The 24728-nt window shown below is 35.0% G+C and overlaps 4 protein-coding genes across 4 annotated transcripts; 2 read left to right on the top strand and 2 right to left on the bottom strand.

Annotated features, from left to right (window-relative positions):
- The first annotated feature begins 2532 nt into the window (after positions 1 to 2532).
- Positions 2533 to 6394, top strand: LOC108985934 (UPF0301 protein MAB_4928c-like). The gene is made up of 3 exons (XM_018958412.2): positions 2533 to 3051; positions 4684 to 4820; positions 5447 to 6394. Exons 1-3 carry the CDS (start codon positions 2823 to 2825, stop codon positions 6122 to 6124), a joined length of 1044 nt encoding a protein of 347 aa, XP_018813957.1. The 5' UTR covers positions 2533 to 2822; the 3' UTR covers positions 6125 to 6394.
- Positions 6395 to 8905: 2511 nt separating this feature from the next.
- Positions 8906 to 13559, bottom strand: LOC108984078 (probable serine/threonine-protein kinase At1g54610). The gene is made up of 8 exons (XM_035694858.1): positions 12849 to 13559; positions 12058 to 12342; positions 11332 to 11649; positions 10871 to 11098; positions 10691 to 10791; positions 10343 to 10457; positions 9964 to 10251; positions 8906 to 9696 (listed from the first exon to the last, which is right to left on the bottom strand). The coding sequence occupies exons 1-8, from the start codon at positions 13314 to 13316 to the stop codon at positions 9529 to 9531; spliced, it is 1971 nt and encodes a 656-aa protein (XP_035550751.1). The 5' UTR covers positions 13317 to 13559; the 3' UTR covers positions 8906 to 9528.
- A 1859-nt stretch (positions 13560 to 15418) lies between these two features.
- LOC108984079 (11-beta-hydroxysteroid dehydrogenase B-like) lies at positions 15419 to 18249 on the top strand. Its single transcript, XM_018955909.2, has 6 exons — positions 15419 to 15737; positions 16295 to 16487; positions 16949 to 17034; positions 17185 to 17316; positions 17432 to 17596; positions 17698 to 18249. The coding sequence occupies exons 1-6, from the start codon at positions 15555 to 15557 to the stop codon at positions 18022 to 18024; spliced, it is 1086 nt and encodes a 361-aa protein (XP_018811454.1). The 5' UTR covers positions 15419 to 15554; the 3' UTR covers positions 18025 to 18249.
- Positions 18250 to 19240: 991 nt separating this feature from the next.
- Positions 19241 to 19878, bottom strand: LOC108984080 (ethylene-responsive transcription factor ERF020-like). The gene has a single exon (XM_018955910.2). The coding sequence runs from the start codon at positions 19865 to 19867 to the stop codon at positions 19355 to 19357; it is 513 nt and encodes a 170-aa protein (XP_018811455.1). The 5' UTR covers positions 19868 to 19878; the 3' UTR covers positions 19241 to 19354.
- Positions 19879 to 24728: the final 4850 nt, after the last annotated feature.

The raw sequence follows: 24728 nt of genomic DNA, 5'->3' as shown, positions 1-24728 counted from the left end.
TCTTCCTTAATTTCTTTATCTTCTTCCGTCAAATCCTCTATATTCGCCGTTAAAGCCGCCAGGGATATTTAGAATTTCTAGATCATAGCGAGGTTAGAAGGAAACATTCATAACCTTTATAAGAATCAGAATTAAATTCGCCGTTTTTATAGGAAGAAGTTGATCATAAAAAATAATACAAATTAATATGTAGTAATCGATCGAGTAGGATCGATAAATCATAATTAAGATCAATATTAATAGCTAAGCATGCATGAGAACAATATAATATTAAAGTTTGGTTCGGATAATTATAACACTGTGATCATAGCTTATTCCATACAAGTTCTTTTTACATGATCAGATCACCCAGTCGAAAATTTATTTTTCATATATATAGTAATAAAATTACTCTTAATATTATAAATGTAATACTATTAAGTATTAATACTACATGATTAACAATTTTGGAGGACGACCTGTCCTAGCCGCGCGTCTTATTAGAAATTTAATTATCTTGTTTTAGAATAAAAAATAAAATGAAATAATCCCGTAATCCTTTTTTTTTTTCCTTGGCATTATAATCTTCATGTACGTGTACCTTTCCAAATATTCCACGGGTGTTAGAACTTCTCGACGTTGGATCGTTCTCGATCTTAATTAGTAGAAGTTTAGAACATGATCTAGCTTGCCCTCTTGACCATGATGATCTCATGCATGCCCTCATATATATATACCAGTCTCCTGTCCTAATTACATAACCCATCCAACTGCCTCTAGATTAACATTTTAATATATATATATATATTATATGATCATTATGCATGCAAACTCCATCTCATCAATTTAATTATATAAACTTTAAAAAAATTGATTTTTTAGCGTCAAGAAAAACGAAGTACTAGACTACATAACGTCCTGATCATCTCTCATTCATAAAACATGCATTTCATGATTTTACGAATGCAAAGAGTGAATCGATCCCCTCGTGTTCATGTACTGATCATGATCATTTACCCCCGCAGCTAGCCTTCAAAACAACGTGCGTTTCCACGTACATATTCTTTTAAATTGTTCATATATCAATTGTTTTCTAATTATTAGTACTTGTCTAGAAAACTCAAGACATGATCAGGACTATATATAATTTATTTATCCTCACGTACGTACGTACATTCTAATATATATGTTCTTTTATAGCTAGCTTTTCATGTAATTAATGGAGCGTACGTATCTTATCTATCCCTCCTAATTCATGATCTGTACCCTGCATTGACATTATTATAGAGATATCATTTGTTCGAAAAGATAATAAAAAGTAGTAAATAATCCATGCACCATGCGTACATGCAGCCTAAGGATCGGAAGTCATGACCCAGACTAGCTAGCAGCTTGAAGATCATGAACAATATTCTATGGATCCCAACCCCTAATTATAAGACTTTTGGAAAATCAACTAGATCTATTTAACCACACTTCACCAAGACAAACATAACCAATCATCCTTTTAGTCGGTGAATTAGCTGATCAAGCTGCCTTACTGAGAATCAAGAACTATATTTTAGGAAAAAGATGTTCATTTTTTAAAATGATTCTGTTATTAATTGGGATCCATCTATCTCGGACCATTAAATTCGGATCCCTTGCGTGAATTAGACTGTCCAATTTTGAAGTGAAATTCAAAGAATCTAATGGCCAGTGAGAGTTTGTGATCAGATTTTGGATCGGTGGCAGTACTACTTATACGTACAGCTAATGTGTCCAGCTAGAACAGACGAATCCCATAAACTTCCTGCAGCTAATTATAAGAAATCTTAATGCATGTCCATCGGCCAGGACAAGATCACTAGCTTGCAGTCATGATGATCAGGGTCATGAATGCTCATTTATACACGAGAATAAAATTACGAGAATGCTCGTCTTCAACTCATGTATGATTGAGGATAAAGAGAACAACGTCTTTTATCTCATTCTTATATTAACGAGTAGTACTGTAAATTATACAAAAATATATAATCTTACAAGTTGACGTGATTTTATCTGATTCGTTAAATTTATTTTATAATAAAATTAATTTTATAATTTGATGAAATACATCAAACAACATCAATTTATGAAATTATTTTTATATAATCTATTTGTAATTAAAGTATTTTTATATATTTATTGCTTTTATTTTTAAAATTTACACAAAAATATATAATCTTACAAGTTGACGTGATTTTATCTGATTCGTTAGATCTATTTTATAATAAAATTAATTTTACAATTTGACGAAACACATCAAACAATATTAATTTATAAAATTATTTTTATATAATCTATTTGTAATTAGAGTATTTTTATATATTTATTGCTTTTATTTTTAAGAAATAAAAATGTAATATAATCGTTGATGGATAATTTTACTGTTTTACAACATAACGAGAGTACAATGGGAAAAATAAAGCACAAGAAATCCAAACGTGCCGAGCAATTACTACGCGCGCACTCTCACAACAAGTCGCAAGAAATCCTACACACAAAAAGACGTTTTTGATAGGTGGTCGATCATACACAGTAACACACACAGGCACACCATTCACCGTCCAAAAACACAGTGGGACAAGCACAATTCGGTTAAAAATAAGCATATTCCCTCCCTCGTTCCTTTTCCAATCTATCCCTCCCTTTGCAGTTCGCTCTGTATCCGTGTGTGTTTTTTCCGTTACAGATTTTGGCACCTTTCTTCTCAACGTTTCCAACGTCAGCTAGAGAAAAGGAGAGTGAGAGAGACACACAGGGACAGAGTGAGCCCGAGAAAATCCGAGGCCTTTTTCCTGGAAAATCGTAGCGGAGGAGAGATGGATCTGTGGGCCTTGCATGTCAAGAACTCCACTCGAACCCCTATCTTGCTCAGAAACTCGTCTCCGGAGATACCCATATCCTTGAACCTGCGAAAAAAAGTCAATTCTTTCCGCAAAGTTGGGGATTGTGGGTTCTTTGAGATCAGGGTTTTGAGAAAGCGCAGGGTTTTCACTTCTTCTTCGTTGGTTATCAGAGCTATGGCGAAGAAGAATCACGAAAACTCCGGTATGCGTTTCTTTTCCTTTTCTTTTTTTTGCGTGAGAGTTCTGGTGCAATCCTCGTGAATTTCGGTTACTGGGATTCTCGGATTTGGTTTCAATTCTGGGTTTGTTTCGGTTCGGTCGGTGTGTGTCTGATTTTCGGTTCGACATTTCCAATGTTGACTCTTAGTTCTGTTTGGTAGCCAACATAACTTGAGAGATAGAAATGATATTTAGATTAGGTATATATTTACCATTGAGAACTGATTTGAAAGTGTAAAGGCTTTTTTTTATTTGTTGTTTTCTCCTTATGGGCGGAAAAGTATTTATTTACAGCAGAAAATAACTGATCCAGATCTACTTTGCGTTTCAGATTGCCTGAATTTTAAGATGTCCAACTAGTTTAAATTAATATGAGTTGAATATTTTATTACATGATCAAGCTCTTGTAATTTCTTCTTTCTTCCTATTATTTTTTGCTGTTGCTATTTATAATTTATAAGGTTTAAAAATGTAATGTGGAGAAGTGAGTTTTTGTATGCACCAATGATAGGAATTGGTCATATCCTGTATCCCTGATGCAGAACGAATTGTTCTGCATTTCTTTTCTCAGTCATCCGAAAAGAATTTGACCTAGGGACAGCAATAATTTTGTTTTTATTCTTCCATAAGGTGTACTTTTTTTCAATCTCTTGTATTCCCTGATGATTGACGAGATTGAGAAAGCTGGTTTCTAAAGAAAATCTTGTATTCCCATGCATGTCACCTTATGAATTCCTTTGTGTAGTTTTATCTATATCATCATTTTCTTTTATTAAATTTCACAAGTCACAACTTTGCTTAATGCTTCGGCTTTGTTTTTAAGGTCTTTTCCTTGCCTCTGTGGCACCTTGTGCATGTATCACATTACAAGTAGTTGGAGGTGATTCTCACATATATGATTTCATTGTCTTTTCCCTCCAACTTTGTATTTGTTTAGTCATTACCAGTTCAGCTTAAAGTTTCACAGTAATTAGATTTGTTAAATTCGAACTTTGACAACTGTATGGTTAGCAAGCATGTACCTTGGGGCATGATGACTAATACAGAAAGTGGGGCTTCATGTAACCCTTGGCGTAAGCTTATGTGAATGGAAGCTTACTTTCTCTCCTCTAGTTGTTTCTATGGCACTAATAGTCTATTGCAGTCGTCCTTGATCATGTTGAATTATTTGCTATGATACATTTTTAAGGTTCAACATCATTGTTTCTTTGGGAATTATATTTATAGTTAATTTTTTTTTGTCTCAAGACATTATGTGGTGGCCGTTTTCTCCTATAAGGTTCCTGTCTCTAGTTGGAACATTGATTTCTTGGTTGATAGCACCACCTCATATTTTTTGTTCTGAAAATGTTTAATAATAAATTGATGCAAATGCAAATATTTGTTTCATGGTATTCATTAGCTAAATGAACATTTGCTTCATGAATGATTATTCTCTTTGAATAAAGTAACTATGTGTTCTACCCCTTGGGGAAGATGTGTTTTGGCCTCCACGTGAGAGTGACATTTTAGTGCTTGGTTGTTGTCCATGTAAATTAATGGAACACTTGCAAAATAGTGCTAAATGCTAACTTTCATTTGGCATTAATCCTCTGTTTTGATGAAATAAACACAGGAAACGGTGATCGATCTATTCCAGAAGGAGATGGTGTGAAAAAGAACAATTCTTCTGATGGAAACAATTCCGATAAATCACACCGTATAAAATTGGACTGGAGAGAGTTTAGAGCAAATTTATTTGCTCGGGAACAGGTGATGCATTTCTTCTTTCTCGAATGAATGGTGTAGCTGTTGCCTTCCTGAAAATGAATGATATTATTTTGAAGGCCTAAATGTTTTAAGTCCGCCACGTAATGTTTTTTACTCTATGTGCTTACACAATACTAAGGCGGTGAGATATGAGCTTATGGATTGTCCCCATATATGTTTTGGGCTTGTTTGGTTTGTTTGTAGTAATCATAGGCTTTTCAAATGGCCTTGGCAAGATTAATTTGAGGTGTTCCTTAAGGATTTTCTCACATGCCCTATGAGCTGGTACTCGCATCATATTTTTCTTTAGTTTGTTCATTGTTGCTTCCTGGCACAAATGGACGGTGTTTGTAATCATGATGTATGTGTTAGAAAGTCCAATTAAATGAGGTTGAGCTCTTTGCATAAGGGGCTTCGAAATATCTGTCCAGTTCCAGCTCCCCATGTCTAAACGTGCAATGCTGGCACAGATAGTTGCAAACCATGCTCTGTTTTAAAAAATTATTATTATTATTATTATTTTTATGTCGGGGAAGCCCTCTCTAAAAATCAAAATATTGAGAATGTAAAATTTTGCTCTTTTACTTTTCCTAGAATATAAAATGTATACTTTGAATGTTATTTTGCAGTCAGAGAAGGCAGAGTCTGATGCTCACAGTGAAGGTGTGAAACCCCACGAGTCCAAATCTCTTGGCCTAAAATGGGCCCACCCTATTCCAGTTCCTGAAACTGGCTGTGTCCTTGTTGCCACAGAAAAGCTTGACGGAGTGCGAACTTTTGAAAGAACCGTTGTTCTCCTTCTCAGATCAGGAACTAGACACCCTCAAGAAGGCCCATTTGGAGTCGTCATCAACCGCCCTCTTCACAAAAAGATCAAACACATGAAACCCAGTAATCTTGATCTAGCAAACACTTTTTCTGATTGTTCCTTGCATTTTGGAGGTCCTCTTGAGGCAAGCATGTTTTTGTTAAAAACCGGAGAAAAATCCAAGCTTCCTGGATTTGAAGAGGTGATCCCTGGCCTCTGCTTTGGCACTCGAAACAGTTTGGATGAAGCTGCAGGGCTGGTAAAGAAGGGTGTTCTTAAGCCTCAGGATTTCAGGTTCTTTGTCGGTTATGCTGGGTGGCAGCTGGACCAATTGAGAGAAGAGATTGAATCTGACTACTGGTATGTGGCTGCTTGCAGCTCAAACCTGATTAGTGGGGGTCTATCGGATTCTTCATCAGAAGGTTTATGGGAGGAGATTTTGCAGCTAATGGGCGGTCACTACTCAGAATTGAGCCGGAAGCCTAAGCAAGATATGTAGTTATTGGACTAGTCTATGGATGCTCACTAAATAAAAATTCAATCCAAGAGTTGAAGCGAGACGCGTAATCAAACTATGAGTGAAGCCAATTGTACAGGAAGTTCTCTGGCTCTTCAAATCCATAGATCTTCTTTCTGTTTCTTAGCAACACTTCTCTCTTTTTGTATTTCCCCATTTTCTCTTAGTTTTTTATATTTTTAATTAGAGAATCTATATCTATATATATATATATATATATTGTGTATTGACACTCTAGGTATCTCATTGATAATAAATTAAGCAATTACAAATCATATTGTTAGTCATGCAGTTTGTTTCCGGAATTGCTGGAGCACGGTACGTTATAGCGATCCCTTTAATAAATTCAATCACAATTCAACGAGTTTGATGCAGCCTTCTTCATATGATAGCAAAGACGTCCGTCCACCTGGAACGAGAACGTGAATTGAATAAGCTTTGGTACGAATTGAGCACCTCTTTCTTTGTAGGATCATGTGAAGGAACGCAGCATTGTTAATGATGCCGAAGTCAAAGTGGGAAAAACTGGCCTAGAATTTGAAATACATGATTATGAATCGAATGGTAGGGATTATTGCCACTGACTCGTTGACGTCCAGTAATATCCGCAACCATTTGTAAACATCAATGCTAGCCTATATCTTATTAGCAGCAACAGCCAACTCTTTGTGCAAAATTCCACTATTCCATCATCTCCATCGGCATCTATGAGTACTAATTAGTTAGATTTTGCATTTTCCTTTCCCAGTTTCAGATATATCATACCTTTAAGCTATTTCCCGATATCCCCCATATTGACTATTGAACACGAACTTGAGGAATTTTCTTTTTTGCTCTTTTTTTTCCTTCTAAATCTTTTTCCTTCCAAAAGACTTCAACGATTGATTGCCTTGTTTGGATTCAAGAGTGAGATGAGATCACCCCATACAAATTAGGGGTGGGTAGCAGGGCCCCGCCCCCACTGCCCAGCTCCGCTTTCGCTCTGCCCTGCATGGCGGGGCGGGCAACCCCACTCCGCCCATGCAGGGGCGGGGCCCCCTGCCCCGCATCTAGGACCCCTAGCAGAGGCTGGTGGCGGGGAGGGCCCAACCCCGCCCCCGCTCCCATTTATATATATATATATATTATATACATATATATAAACATAAATATATATATTTATATTTTACAGATTGTGTATATATAAATATATATTACAATTTGTTAGACTTATTCACAAAATATGTATTGGCAAATTTAAAAATTACATAATTTAAAAATTAATACACTACAATTTACACAAAATATGCACTAACAAATTTAAAAATTACATAGTTTTTAAATTATAATCATATTTACAAAATTTAAATTTATAATTTACGTCTAAAAATATATTTTTAATTACTTTTACACTTAGAAATAATTTTTAAATTAAATAAAAATAGTGTTTTTTTAAAAGTAGAAGGAGGTGAATCCGCCCAGCACCCCGCCCACCGGGGAGGGGTACCCCGCCCCCGCAACCCGAGGCCGGGGGCGGGGGTGAAAATCCCGCACCCCGCCCCGTATCCGGGGAAGGGGTGCCCCCCACCCCATAGGGGGCGGGTAGCACCCTTAATACAGACAACTCATTTCTTAACCAAATGGTACAACAAACAAGGACGAATTTTTCATAAAGAATTGATTCCATTTAACTTTTCTAGCAAAAAGGAGGAAACGGTCGAAAAATAAAATAAAATATATTTATTTTTATAATAATATAAATATAAAATAAATTGATTTTATAAATATTTCAGAATTATTTAAAAATGTTGTAAATAAAATATATTTTTATTTGATATTTTTTATATAATTTGATTTAAAAAAAATATTGTCATCTTATAATATAATTATGAATTATATTATAAAAAAAATGAGCATGTAATTTAAAAAATTATTATTATTAATTATAAATATATTTATAAATAAAAAATATATATTATAAATACTGTGCAATCATTTGTGGGACTCACATATATCTCCTCTCAAACAACTTAAAACCATCTCATCTCACTTTCAATCCAAACACACAAAATTTGTAAAAATCATCTCAATTCATCTCAACTCACAAATCTCACTATTATTCATAAACTATCTCAACTCATCTCTCAATTCAAACTGATTCTGCACAATAACAGAATGAAAAAAGCTGGATGTAACCGGCTGAGGAAACCGCTGGGGAACCGAGTCCCATGTGGCACTAAATAAAACGGTAACGTTTTATTTTTTTCAAAACGGTTAACTTTCCTTCATTTTCTTCTCTGCGTCTTCAACTTTCTCATTTCTAACTTTCAAACAAAAATGCTCATCAAGCACAGAAGATCCTTCATCTTCCCCAAGCACCGTAAAAAATCAACCTTTCAAAGCTTTCAAGTTCTCAACAACTGTAGAAAAGATGCAATAGAATAATGATTTTATAAATAAACAATTAATTTTGTTGTATTTAAAAACTCTTATTCTGTGTTCGTTAATACCGATTTTTATTTTTCTCTGTTTTGATTTTAACGCGAAATTGTTTAGAGGAAAAAAAAAAAAAAAACAGCTTGTTCTCCCTTAATAAATAGTGCAGAGCAGAAATAGACAATCCTCCATAATCACAATCCTCAACACACGTTTTCTTTGAAGTGGGTTGCGAACCAAACACATAAAAAATATTTCTCTAAAAATAAGTAAATAATTTATCCAAGATTTTAAATAAAGAAGAGAAAAAAAAAAAAAAATATCATTTGAGCTTGAGAGAGAGACAGAGATGGGGTTGCTTCAACGTAACAATTGAATAATCCCTCTCCTTGTGAACATAGATGCTGTGCTCTATGTGTAGGGCGTAGGAGCTTGCAGACGGGACACCGTGAATGGGGACGAGCTTAAATATATTTACCATGAAAATGGGCAACAATTTTTCCAGGTACTGTTAATTTATCGGTGCAGACGACTGCAACGCAGAGCAGCCTTTTGGGTTTTCTATTGCACTATGAAATTCTGAATTCTTTTCTCCTTCTCTCACGATTCATCTGTTTTTTTTTTTTTTAAATATATCGGCTGATGTGGCAGCCGATTCCCCTACGATTTCGCCGCTCGGTTGCAAGTAGCAAAGCTGGAAATGCCCAACTTGAAAGCAAACCCCCACAGTAACAAAAACCACCAGAATTGCCTTCCTTTTTTCCTTCTTTTTTGGTTTTCTGTCTTTTTGGAGAGGAGAGAGGGAGGGGACCCAACTATAATCACCTAATTCTTGGTTAAACCTCCATGGGCCATGGCATATTATCTGACATTAAACCAAAGAAGCTTCCTTCTGGGTTGCAACTTGCAGTAACCAGTCAGCAGAGCAGCCAGGTCCTAGTTTCAGATTTTGGAAGTCACCGAACATTTCTTTAGTGGTCATTATCGTAGTTTTTATTGGTCCTCGTCTTGTCAAGGCGCGCTTTACGTACTGCCTGTTGGATTCGTTTCTCGTGCTCTTTGAGCATGTCTTCAATGTTTCCCCCAGCAGGCATCAATGGTCCAGAGTAGTGGATTCTATTCTTCTTTGGTACATATCCCTGTATTTATTGGAGGAGTGATTGCCATTAAATGCGCAGGAGCGAGTAAACATCAGAAGATATATGAACGAAAGGAAATGACTATTTGGAAAATAACAAAACCATGAAAAAGAGTTAATAGACAATATTAGAAAACAATGCATAAGTTCTTCAGTAGGTTAAATAAAATGTAAAATTAACGTATGCCATATATCTTTAAGTTGATAAATGTATGAATAATAATTTTTCTTTTGAAATATGAAATATGAGCGGATAGAATCAGTTTACCATTTCAGGTCCTTTTGCAGACATTCCTTCATCCTTCTTTAGAGAAGAGTTGGATGGGTCCGTGGTTGCCTGGGGCGTGTGAGGCCCCTGCATCTTTGACTCACCATTGCTCCGCGCAGCGGTTGCCATCTTATTCCTTGATGATCCTACTGCACTATGGTGTACCGTTGAATTAGAATGAGAGAAGCCATTCTGGCTCGCTCCTCTAGGTGGCTCCATCCGGAACCCAGACCCACCATCCTCCAGGGGATCGTACTTGTGACTTGAGATTTTGGTATTTGAGTGTCTCTGACATGTTTATGTTTCCCGTATGAGTGGAAGGCAGAAATGGGAAGTAAAAGGATAATAAACAGGAGTCTTTCAAGGCCTAAAGTAGTACCTTAAAAGAAATATCACCCTGGGCATTGAATTCTGGCGTTGGCACTATCTTGGTATTTCCTGGACCCCTTCTAACATATTCTGAACCATGACCTTCTACAGTTTCAGCCTTTTGCCTGAAATCAAAAGAGAGGAAATTTCTCACAAAGTCCGAATAAACTCGATCATTACCTTCAGGAAATACGGGGAAAAAAGTAGGCCGAGATTATGGCATTGTCAAGCCAGAGGGAGTAGATATTTAACAAGTCCATCCAAAGCTTGAGCTATTCGTGGATGAATGAATAGACCATTTTCTTTCTGCTTCTGAGCCTGAGAGAGAGAGAGAGAGAGAGAGGCCCCAATAGCACACCTTCTTGCTTCCTTATCTCGAAGCTTGGCATCAAACTCCTTGCTTGGAGGATATTTTGGTAAACTTGAAGGGTCATCAGGTAGGGGCTCTGTTTCGAAGAACTGAAATGGAAAAGTAAAATTTATACAACTATACCCAATAATTACGACAAAAACATAAATGAAGTTAGTAAAGGGTTACCTCGCTTCTTAGTGCAGAAGCAGCCGATACACGGTTCTCTGGTTCTACTGAAAGAAGATTATCAACCAGCGCTAAAGCTGAAGAAGGAAAGTCTTTGAATGTCTCAGCAACACAACTCTTGTATTGGCGTTGAGGTTTGAAACTAGTTGCATGAGGCAATCTGGATCTCTGCCAGTAGTCCTCAGATGGTGACCCACAAAGCTTAAAAATCTTGTGCATTTGTTCCACCTGATGATAGTTGGGATGGTTTGTGACAATAAGTTAAAAATAATTGAAGGTAGAGATGATACTTAATATATTAGCCCAAGTTCTGTAAAACTAGAGTATGCTCTTGGCTTTAAACGTTGATTAGAAGGCATATGTATTTAAAGTACGAAATGACACAATGAGCATAAATGGAAATGTTCATCACCCTCAAAGTATCCATAAGGCCCAAAAAAATAAAACATAAAAGAGATTACCTCTGTTCTCCCTGGCATAATAGGCTTCCCAGCAAATAGTTCTGCAAGGATGCAACCAGTGCTCCACAAATCAATAGCAGCTCCATATTCCGTATCACCTAGCAAAAGCTCAGGAGCTCTATACCACAGAGTTACAACACGACTAGTCAATGGCTGCTTTTGATCAGGCTCATAAAAGGTAGCCAGGCCAAAGTCTCCAATCTTAAGTACTCCGTTATTGTCTATCAAAAGATTTGAACCCTTGATGTCTCGGTGCAGGACACCACGACTATGGCAGTGCTCAAGTCCTCGAAGTAATTGTTGCATATAACATTTAATCTGCAAGCGCAGCACATAAATACCCATTTACCAACATCATTGCAAGTAAAGAAATGTGTGGCTTTAATGGAATAAGCACAAAAAAGGAAACTTCATTTCAATTTTTTCTATCTATGAAAATTAGTTGTACCAAATAGGTGTACAGTAGAGATACCCATATTTTCATTTTTTTATTACCCTATATTTTTATTTATTTTGCATCCACAAATGATTTTAGTCCATGAATAATTCAAAGAACGAATCAAATGGCCAGGAGAAAAGGAAAATGCCAACAGCTAATTATCATGGTGAAACAATGCCCGAGGCAAAATAAATACAATCAAAACCACGAAATATCGTGATAATTTTTCTATGGTTTTGCCAATTCCAACTCAAGTTTTTAAAAGTGAAAGCTAGAAGCAAAGGTACCTGTGGTTCGGTAAACTTGATGCCACGTGTAGCTGCAAGCCCAGCAAGGTCGTGTTCCATGTACTCAAAGACAAGGTACAAGGTGCTTGACATCCTTGAAGTAACTAGTCCCTCAAGCTTCATAACATTTGGATGGTCAAGTTTACGCAGAACATGAATTTCCCTGGCCATGAAACGGACACTTTCTGGATCCATGTTGACAAATCGAACTTTCTTCAATGCGACAATTTTGCCAGTTTCAAGGTCACGAGCTTTATATACATTGCTGTAAGTTCCTTGTCCAATCTGCATCACATGTCAATTAACATATCGAAAATTATACATAAATCCTTAAGATTTATGTCCAAAATAGCATATCAAGATTTTCTTTTATAGTCCTGTTCTACCAATATGTTTTTCTTTCATCAGTTCATGTGTATTACACTCCTAACAGATACCATTCCTCAAACATTCCATGCACTTGAAAGAAAATGATATCGATATATGATAAATGTGTAGAATTTTTATTGGTTCCCAACTCGTGGTTCATTCGACATTGGCAGGTCCACGGAGGACTTGATCAAATACCAAACAATGAATTATTTTGAAACAGAGAGCAAAGATATCTCAAGAACGCAGCCACTGAAGACAACAAACAAAGACTGTGTTCACTATTCAAGACCACTGAAGACAACAAACAAAGACTGTGTTCACTATTCAAGACAAGAGATTTTACTCATATCAGCGGCATATCAAAAAGGCTAAAGCTGCAATAAAGAGAATAGAAAGAACCATGAAAAATTAGAACTAACTTTGTCCAACTTCTCAAACGACTCTGCTCGTCGTGGCACCAACCCTTCGATGGCATCTCCTGAAACGGAAGTCAACCAAGACGGCCATCCCGCTAAATCTTTCTCCCCTTTAGCGCCACGGGGAGTGCTACCGATCCTAGACATCTCCGGATGACCTCTACTCGATCCCATATCCGTTGTTGCCCGTCTCTGATGATGACCATTGGTTGGTCTTTCCACAACCATACTTTTCTTCTCTTCATTGCTTGCTGCAATTAGGAACCCCGAACTCGCTTGTGAGGTTGTCCTAGCTATCGGACGCAATGAGCCATCAAGCCCTCCACCACCAGCTACATCTACGACAAACTCCCCTCTCTTTGAGGAAGCGGGAGCCACCGAGTTAACCGACGACTTGTTAAGCTCTTTCTCTCTCTCATACTCATCAAGTTTTTCGTTGTCTGAGGATCCTTTGGAGCAAATGCTGCCCATATTCTCACCTCGAAATGTTCTAAATATGTACAGCCATCCCTTTGCAAATATGTAACCATCAAACAAAATAGAAAACCCGCAATTTTCTTGGGAAACTCAGAGCTTCTAGTTTCTGCCAATCGTATCTTCTCAAATTCTCAATCTGGGTGCTCCAAAACTCAACCAAATCATCAATCGTATTAGAAAAAGAATCAAAATTCTTATTCCTTTTGCATAACCCAGACTTGCATTATTTATGATTGCTCTGCATTTTGATTAACCTTTCCAGAAAATTCACAATAAATGAAATTGCAGCACAAGTCCCGGAAGTCTCTTCCAACTGAAAATGCTCCGAATTTAGATGCCCAAATTGCGAAGTTTCAATCTTTAACGAAAACAGGGGTGGAAAGGTAAGTAAACAAAAGGATAAAATGTGATAAAGAATGTTACAGAAACTGCAAAATTTGAAACTTTCTTTTTACAATAAAAAAGCAACAAACAGGAAGATAATTTCCAACGTAAAAACTTGAATACGAAAAAACCATACCAGAAATTCCCGCACACAACCAAAAAAGAATAAAAAGTGAAAAAGAAAAAGGAAGAAAGATAAATGTTCTTCGTGCGCCGGGGTTTCTAGTTGGCAGCCCTTTTCTGCTTTATTTCAGTTGAACAATCGATCAAAAGAGTCAAATCTAATTTCTTTTCTCCTTTTGTATAAGCCGAGATTAGAGATGGAAGGTAGCAGAGGACATTAATAGAAAATCTTAAAAATTTTAAAAATGGAAAAAATAAGGGTATTGAATATTGTTCCGATTCAGTGATTTGCAACGCGGGCGTGAGAGAGAGAGAGAGAGAGAGTTTTGCTGGGGTAGGTTAAGCTAGAAATGCGAAAGACCAGAACTTTTTGGGACTTGACAGCATGGAGGTTGTTTGGCGGACCCAGCTCTCAGAGAGAGAGAGAGAGTCTGCGGCCTGCCAGAACATGCATATATTACAGCGAAAATAAAACTACACACAGTTGTAGTATATATAAATATTATAAAATTATTTTTAAAAAAAATGAGTATGTTTTTAAAAAATTAATTTATTTTTATGTAAATTTTATATTTATTTTTTTTCTTTTAAATAATTGCATGTCGTTCATAATTATAATTATTATTTTCCATAAAATAAATGGACTCTAGTTGAGGGAGAGAGAGAGCATCGTCGACTCTGTAGTATCTGCAGACGTGCGAAGCAGTACCTATGTACGCTTTGACAGATAGGCTCCACCACACTAAATTGTGAATTTTTTTAAGAAAAGAAAATTGTGAATTTCCTTAAAAAAAATCCCTTAACTGCCAAAGTAAAGATAAGAGTTTTTATTCATTATTTTTATATATTATATATTATATATTTTATTTTTTATTTTTTTTTAAATTAATTGAATTATTCTACTCATCATCTATATATTATATATTTAATAAAAAAATTAAAAATTAAAAATTATATATAGTATAAAGTTAATGAATAAAATTTTTTAAAAATAAATAAATAAATAAACTCATTAATTAGGTTGCAGTATGCACGCTCGTAAGTTTTTAAATTAATTGATTTTTTTTATTTATCATTCATACAATATATATTAAATAAAAAAATAAAATCAAAGATAAAAATTATATATATATATAAATAATGAGCAGAATTTTTCTTTATAAATGATCTTGAATTTTAATCCATGCGTAATTTCTTCGCAGTAATAAATGAGAGGTTAAAGTTGTAAGTTACTCTATCCATTTAGCGCAGTTGAACAACGATATTGGCACATCTCTCAGACTTTACATCACACGAAATATCTCCTAGACTTTATATAGACATGGAAAAACATATAAGTAACGTCAATCTCTAATTAAAAATAAATAAAACGAGAAGAAAAAGATTCATTCAAGTGGACAGGTGTTGATAAATTGGTGTCAGAGATTCGACAAAATAGCTAGTTTCAGTCTTACAGAGTTCAGCAGAAGTATTCATGCAGGAAAATCCAAAACTGTCTTCCATTCGTCGCATCATAAGCTTGTGAACAACACGTGTGCTCACAGCCCTCATGCATGTAATCATGGTGTTGATCAGCTAGCACTACATGTCAAACCCAAAGCCCTCCTTTCTTATCTCCTTTCGTTCTTTCTTTCTTTCTGTAATTTCTTCTCGTGTTTCAATTGCGAACCAGATCAAGCAAATCTCTTTACTACTCTCAGCATTTTTGCGGGAAGCTTTTTGGGGATGGATTTCTTTAACTCTATCTTGAATTGGGTAGTGCCTCCCGCAAGCTTTGTGATACTAGCCTTCTCATGGCCAACCCTGTGTTTCATCAATGCCTGTGAGTCGCTTTACAGCTCTTTCTACAGTGAAAATATGGAAGATAAAGTGGTTATAATCACTGGAGCTTCTTCTGGAATAGGGGAGGTAAGTCTCCCTCTTTTCAGTTTTTGATTCGGATAATCATATCGCTTTCCTTGTTTTTAATTGTCTTTAGATAATCATAATGCTATTATCTTTTTTTTTTTTTTTTTTTAAATCCTGAAGTGGGAATCTTATGTTTCCAGCACGTCCTTATAAAAATTAAATTATTGATACTATAACTTCACTTATTTAATAGAGATGAGACGATAGTTGAATGGCAGGTTAATTAAAATTAATTAATATCGAGAAAATGCATAGACAACATGATTAAAATACGTGAGACCGACGGTTGGTCAAGTTCCCAATAACAGATGATGATCGCAACGAGATTATGCTTCATGATCACGAGTCTGGGTTAAATATTGCTCTAATTTCTACTAAAACTGGGGTCTCTTGTCATGATCATGTAAGGAGTTGCTCCCGTTTGATTTGATGATGAAATTTGGAGTAGGAACAGTTGTAGTGCTCATGTTGCGCTAACTTCCACGTACAAATCATTTTCCTTGTTAATTCAGACACAGACTAACGGTCAGACAATATTTGGCCATCTGTGAGTGCAGCAAATTGCATACGAATATGCGAAGAGGAGAGCAAATCTAGTATTGGTGGCAAGGAGAGAGCAGAGGCTTCAAGTGGTCGGTCAGAATGCAAGGGATATGGGTGCAAAGCATGTCACAGTTATAGCTGCAGATGTTGTCAAGGAAGAAGATTGCAGGAGATTCGTTAATGACACAATAAACTTCTATGGGCGTCGTATGTCTCACCCCAAATACTCTTGGATTCATTTTGACGCTACTTGAATCGTAATAAAACAAGTTTTTATCTGCACTACAACACGACTAGAGTGCATTACATTACTGCATATGAAACAACTAATTGCAGTATATAGACCAACAATCGTGGGCGCTAGGCAGACTTTGCAATTTTTCATGCTCTCTTTTAAATGCTTGCATGTTGAAGAAAGAAAATAACCAACATGTTGGTTAACAACTACATTGTAATATCCGGAGTAGTATAGGAAAGTAATGAATGGAATCTCATGTTATCTGGAAGGGATAACTGATAAGTTCTTCCCCCCCCCACAAAAAAAATATATATATATCTGACATATATAATAGATAAACTTGTGTTAGATCCCACGTTCTCGGAAAATTACTTTAGCCTTCTCTTTTATTTTGGTTCTCTAATATTATCATTTAACTCCAATTCTGCAGTAGACCATCTTGTAAATACAGCCAGTTTGGGACATACATTCTACTTTGAGGAAGTCACCGATACGTACGTGTTTCCCCTGTTGCTGGTAAGGATTACAATTTGCATGAGTATTAAGTGGTTAGGAAAGTATGTGAAGTCGTCTGAAGACTGTTCTAGCTAGCTTGTCAAACAGTACTTTTGATACAAAATGCACTTTTGTTTTCAGTCACCAATCTGGGATATTTTTTGTTCTCAGGACATAAATTTTTGGGGAAATGTATACCCAACATATGTTGCTTTACCTTACATACATCAGAGTAATGGTCGAATCGTTGTTAATGCATCGGTGGAAACCTGGTTACCTCTGCCAAGAATGAGTTTATATGCTGTGAGTAGAGATGACTGAACCAATTGGCTTGTTTGACATTTTTGTTAGATGAATACTTGTTTCTTTTGTTAATTTTCTCGAGCACAATTAATTGATTTTCTTTTTTAATCACTAGGCAGCTAAGGCTGCTCTTGTAAACTTCTACGAAACATTGAGATTCGAAGTGAAAGATGATGTTGGAATAACAATTGCAACACATGGTTGGATTGGAAGTGAAGTGACCGGAGGTAAGTTCATGCTAGAGGAGGGTGCAGAGATGCAGTGGAAGGAAGAAAGAGAAGTAAGCTTTTAATTAATGGCTTTCATATCTCCACCCAGTTACTCTGTATTCAAGTATGAAATTCTGCCATCCTAGACCTTCAATACATGTTTCTGTTTTAGGTACATGTAACTGGGGGACCTATAGAGGACTACGCAAGGTTAATCGTGTCCGGAGCTTGCCGAGGAGATGCATATGTCAAGTATCCAAGCTGGTATGATATATTCCTTCTTTTCAGGGTTTTTGCACCCAATGTTCTCAATTGGACGCTCCGGTTTCTTCTTGCCACGCATGGCGCGAGAAGAACATCTCTCGTGGGCACCGGAAGGCCGCTTTTGGAGTACACTGGAAGACCATTATTGGAGATGAGCCCCTCTCCTAAGAAACTTCTTGCTAGTCCCACCCACTACTCCCAACTCAGTCCCCTGCAGCAGCCAAAATGGGAATGAAAATAATACTGATCTCCCCTGTAGATCGTGTTAGACCGATATTTTGTGTGCTTTGTTGTGTTCTCTAGCTGTCTTGCTGGAAATTTGTGACTGAGAGACATGTCTTTACTTTGTTCAATAAACAATAAATGCCCCCTTAGGACTCTTTTCAGTATAGAGAGAATAACCAACTTTGCATGTACTAGCCAAGCTATTTCAGCTTTAAAATATCTGGAATAAGCTCAAGGTATATCTGATTTGTTAGAATAAATTTTTGAAGTTTCTCTGAGATCCGTTTGGTTGATAGGCTCAACTGAGATAAATTCAATTCAGTCTAATTTTAAATTAAATCTAATATCTAAACATCTAATTCTCAAATTATTAAATTTATTTCAACTCAAAATCTCTTTACACATGAGATTCACAATCTTTTTTTTAATTTAACACTTATTTACACGTCGCGAGCCACAATTTTTTTAATTTTTCATAAATACATCTAAACTCATTTTTAACATTTAAATACATTTAAACTCATCTTAAATATACCTCATAAAACTCATTTCATTATTTAAACTCATTATCATTTATAAAAAAAATCAGCTCAATATTCAAACACAAACTAAGTTGTCGCAATGAAAACAGGGCTAGGGGATGATGTTGAAAGAATTGTGGTAAAGATTGACTTGGACCGAGTAAAATAGGACTGTATGAGAAGTGAATCAGCAGCAAGTTGCAATAGTTGGAAAAAATGAGGTTTGACTTATTGCGGATAGCTCTAGCTTTTAGTTGATTAGTTAATTATAACCTTGGTCAAAACAATAAACTGTGGTATCCAAACCACAGCTTAATTATGATGGGTCAGTGGATGAGGTGGACCATTGAAGCCGGATCAATTCAAAAGTCAAAACTCCAGTCATTATTTCACTGGAAATTAAATTATTAAATTCATTTTTTCTCATCTATTTATCTTTTTTATTTTTAGATTATTTTTGAGTGGATTGATATCTAAAATGGTTTCTATGTAATGCTCCACATGGTTTCTACTGTTATATCCATTCTAACCTGCTTGCAATATTTTTAAAAAGAAAAAATGGAATCAGAAAAATCAAATAGTTCTTAATGGCCTTGCAGACAAATATTGCTAAATCTCTACGGATTGAACTCATTAAAACTAGCCGTTGGTTTTGAGTCTATCAAATTTATGTATCGATCATCAACTTATGTGTATAAAAAAAAAAGTACTTGATATGAGAGTATATTAGCATTCGAGCCTGTTAACAGATCATATTTATATACACGGAATTTAAATTTTAAAAGCCATGCACTTATAAAAAATCAGTAGTACTACTGCTTAAATATAATCTTCGATGCATATGCTGAAAGCCTGATCATCTCCTTCTTTCAACTCGCTGCCTTCCCATGTCCCACAATTGTCTCCCGCGAGCTCCCAACATCCCGTCTCCAAGCCATGAGCGCCTACATGACCACTTTTATCATCCTTCAGTCCTTCATTTTCGGGCAACTTGTTTGCGATCAACTGTGCATCGATAGCCAGACCAGCGTCGGAGGCCGCCTTCTGGACCGATCTCGGCGACAAGCCGGGCCGGACACCAGAAGGCAACATAAGAGGGAAGTTGAGGTTGTCCAACGTCGATGATCCGCGCAGGCAATAATAAGCAACATCGCGAGCCACCGCAGCAGCCTCGGGTGTGGCAAAGGAGCCGAGCCAGAGGCGTTCTTGGGAGCCGGGGACTCTGATTTCGGAGACCCACTTGCCCCATTTCCTTTGGCGCACTCCCTTGTATTTCTTCTGCTGAGATGTGCTCGCACCAGTATTAGCACCCCTCTCTTCGGAACAACTCATGCTGGCAAATTAATAAGCTGCTCATGACGAAAGAAAACTGAAGAGGTTGCAGTATATATAGGTTGAATACATGGAAAGTCAGAGGAATTTATGAAAATGAACGGTGGAGAGTCGAGACCATGCGAGAGGAGTCAAGATTTTCAAAGGTCAAAAGAGTGAAGGATGGGCTGGGTTCAGTATCTGAAAGTTAAAAAACAGACGGTGGGTTTAGGTTTTGTTGCAAGTTGGAGTTGGACGGTTAGGAAGGTATTAATGATAACTAGTGAGACTTCAAGAATCAAAACATCCTACAAAACGTGTTGGAGAATTTATTGCCACGCTCTGTCGACAGAGGTACTAGAAAGCACGTACAGGGACACGTAGATCGAGTAGTTTCGATTTTCAATTCGAAAAAACAAAATTTACGAGAACTGTAATAATTTTATAAAATTAAATTTATAAATTGAGTGAATTCATATAATTAAATTATTTCTACGTGATATATTGAATTATTTATAATCTACGTATTAAATTAAATTATATTAATTTATAAATTTAATTTTAAAAATTTTAAAAATGTGTGGATTTTATAGATTATATGAACTATTCATATAGTTTTCACTGTTCATTTAATGTTTACTCACTGTTCATCATATACTATTCATATCAATTTTTATTGTTTATTATATTTTCAAAATTTAAGAGATAAAATATTATATTTAAATAGCCAAAACTATTATACACTATAACTTTAGATTAGATGTTTTCATCTATATTGGTTAACCAAATTGGATCTTATATTATAAAATTAATCTCATAAATTGATGTGATTTTATGTGATTCGTTAAATTTATTTTATTAAAATAAATTTACAATTTAACAAATCATATCAAGTTATTCAATTTGTAAAATTATTTTTATATAATATTTTTATTACGAATTTTTGTTTTTAATACGTGAGGAAAGAACATCCATGCCCATGGTGGTACAAGCACAAATATCATGCATCCCATATATGGATTTCCGTCATCTATTTTTTTGATCACTGGATTAATCTTAACAATTTTACTGCTAGCTGTAGTTGTCCTTCAAACGATCTGGTCAACTAGTGCTCTCGGAACTCCTGCATTTTTCAGACAGGACGTTGCTACGTCCACAGGTAGAAATCCTCTACCAATAAGTTAGAATCTTTTTCTTTTTTACTTTCTCTTTCACCATTTTTTAAAACTCTTTAGATATATATTTTTTTTTAAAAATTACATATTCATTTAAAAATACTTATTTAATCACTAAAAAAATTATCCTCTGTGAAACTAGTGTTTTCCTTTCAGATAATAAAGAAGTGGGATTTGAATAGGTCAAACATGATGATGACGATGCAGGTGTCACGGAGATCAATTAATGCATGAAAATCTTGTGCGTCTTGAACGTGTTTCTCGAACATGCAGTAGTACTTTTACCGGTCTTTGTTTGTTTTGGAAAAACTTCTCGTCTCATCTCAATTCATCTCATCTCATTTCATCTAATTATTACAACTTTTTCAACTTCTAATACAAAATAAAATAAACAATTCAACTTTTTCAAATTTCAAAACAAAACTAATATTAAAAAATATACTTTAACAATATTTTATTTAATTTTTTAACTTTAATCTCATCTCATCTCATCTTTAAAAACAAACGAGACCTAAATATGGGATTGTATATCTCATTAATATGTATTGCCTAATTAAGAACTGAATTTGACCAGATCAGTATACATATATGCTATATATAGAGAGTACTGATCATATATATATATATATCCCCAACTATCTGAGATTCTGAACAGTGCCAGGCCAAATCACGTGCCATGGTTAATAGATATTATATATGTACGTACATACACGCGCACAAGATGAAGGAAGAAAGTCCTTCCTTCGCTCGGTGGGTTTTCCTGAGTCCGTTGACTCCGTTCACGAGTAATATATATATATATATATATATATATATATATATAATAATTGTAGTTGTAAGTGCATAAATAGTAATTTTTTAAATGAATAAATATAATGGTTATATTTATATATTATCCTTTTTTACTATTATAATAAACATCATCAACATTATAATCATTCTCGTCATGATAATTATCATGTAATCTCGAATTACATGCATCCTAAATGGCATGAATAATTCTGGCATTCTGTGATTAGGTGAGAGCACCGAATTATATCAATACTTTTGTCGACCATCTATTAGTTACGTACTTATCAAGCACAGTAACATTAATTAGGTTAATATATAATATTTTCTCTATATGTGTGTGTATATATATATATATATCCATGGATTCCGTACGTATACTTTTTCATAAATATTTCCATCGATCGTTGTGGAATTAAGAATCAACGTGCAGATACTGTATACATGATATAAAATACTATATACGCAGTGTACATACTAATCAATATTTTCTATAAAAAAAGTCACGTGTTTAAGCATCAAAGTCTATCGATCGAGTATCGATTGATCATGGTAATTGTTGATTACGTTTTTTACCAGACTTGCAACATGAAGAAAGAGAAAGGAGTTCGGTGTGCCAGATGCACTTCCAATATCTAAATTAGAAATATAGTAATATTATTTGGAAGATGAGGGGGTCTGGAGATCGTACCTGTATTTATTGGTGTTGATCTCTTAGATAGGGGTGAATTGCTGATTGATAATGCTATATAGTATATTATTTTGAATAATGCTACGTATAGTCGTGAAATACGTAAATATCGTGTAGTCGTTTTGAAAAAGAGTGGAATCTATTTATAAAAAATTAATTTCTTTTTATATGAGTCTCTTATTTATTTATTTTTTTCAAAAAGATTGCACGACACTTGTACACTCACGACTGCAAATATTATTTCTCAATTATATATTGGATAGAAAGAAAAAAATTAGGTAAAATTTTTATTGAGACCATATTATTCTATTCTGGCTAGCTAGAAATCAAATAGTCAATGTTGAAAAAACTTTTTCAAAGAAAAATAAAAGATTATTGTACGATTTAGATTAATACCGTTTCTCAAAGTATTATATATGGCAAAGACTTTTTCACTAGTTTTGTGATGAACGTTTGCAGCCACAAAAGAACGATTATAATTTCAACCTTGGACCTTCCATTCATTACCAAGAAAAAGTTATTCCAAATATCCCAAGTTGTTCACTTTTAAAAATACTAATTAAGTGTCCCATTAGATGCACGTGTCCTTAGTGTGATACATAATTTATTGGAATTAGTTATTTTTTTTCAAATCTGTTAATATACTAAATTATTGAAGACAGTTATATATATATATATATATATTTAATTACCACACCATATTTAAAAATATTTTTATATAAATTGTTACGAATAATAATCCGAGAGGGAGAGGCAGATGAAGTACTTCTCTATAAGATTAGAAGTATTTTGTGACTAAAATATTTCTCAATAAATAATGAGCGATGTATAGTAAACTTCGAAGTCACATTAAATATTTGGTGACAGTTTGAATTATATATATATATATACCTATATTTGTTTTTCTACAATCCGAATGCATGGCATGTAACACAATAGTCACTTTGGCGGACAATTCCCATACCTGTCTATACCCTAAAAGGTAAACCCAGTGCTTGCCTAGTAAAATAAAGTGATACATAATGATCATCGTTAGATCTATTTTATAATTTAAGCTTTTGTATTGTCTTTCGATTTGCAATATCATATACAGTTCAAACAGAATGATCGATATTGTCAAACATTAAGAGATCTAAGTACGAGAAAATTAAGCAAATGAAATGAATTTTATAATATTTATTATTATATGATTAAATTCTTATCATGTTAAGTTCTTTTTTCACTTAGTTTCTCAAACGCAAACAAGAACTTGAGAAGATCTCAAATATCTTACAATAACAGAAAAACATATTATACCTATCAAAGTGACTCAATATCAGGATGTGGCGATTGAACAGTAAGCTAGACTATTGTACATTGTAGGAGACTTGTAAAAGACTTCCCATTGCTATTTTTCCTATATATGGGTAAACAACTTAACATCAAGCACGTGAAAAAGCTAATGTTCAAGGCATACATTAGAATGTTATTGTAGTGCCCTTGACGGTTTGCCCCCGCCCTTATCCTTACCACGTCCCTTATGACATTCCACAAAGAGCTGTGGCGCGCTACTCCCACACATAAGATTCAATAGTGTAATTTTTTTTTCTTTAAATATTTTTTAAATCACTTTAAATATTTTAAAATAAAATAAAATTTACAAACTTATTAAAAAATACTTTAAAAAATTTTTAAAAATAATAATACAAAATATGTGTACAACAATTCGGTAGCTCTATCATTTCTCTTCCACAAATGAAATCTATCTATGAATTCTATCAATTTTTTCCCGGCCCCAATGGTCTAGATCACGCTTCGATGGGTTTCCATCTAATTCCTAGATAGGATAACCTTACCCTGCTCTCCATAGGTCAGTAGTGCTGCATGGGTCATTGATCAATATGCCTTTATGTCTTGGATTTCATTTCGGATAAGAAAGCAGCTGCATCACTCCTAATAAAGCTCCAAAATTAGCTTGGATAAGTATGCTTTCGTTTATCATAAACAATCGTATCCAAGATTATTTGTTCCCAGGCAGGAAACAGCCTAGACTAGCTTTCATCACTGTATATATTAGTTAACAGTTCTTCTAGGTATAGTCGGGCAGCGAAACCGCTGGGGAATCGGCTAATATATTTTAGAAAAAAAAAAAAAGATGAAAATGAGAAGAAAGACAGCAGCTCTTCGTGTGGGTCTTGGTCATCGTTTGGGTCTCTCAAATCTCTCAGAGTTCGTCTCATCTGAGTCT

Source organism: Juglans regia, chromosome 10 (genome assembly GCF_001411555.2).
Source record: "Juglans regia cultivar Chandler chromosome 10, Walnut 2.0, whole genome shotgun sequence".
NCBI lineage: Eukaryota > Viridiplantae > Streptophyta > Magnoliopsida > Fagales > Juglandaceae > Juglans > Juglans regia.
This window is presented reverse-complemented; position numbering and strand designations above follow the sequence as displayed.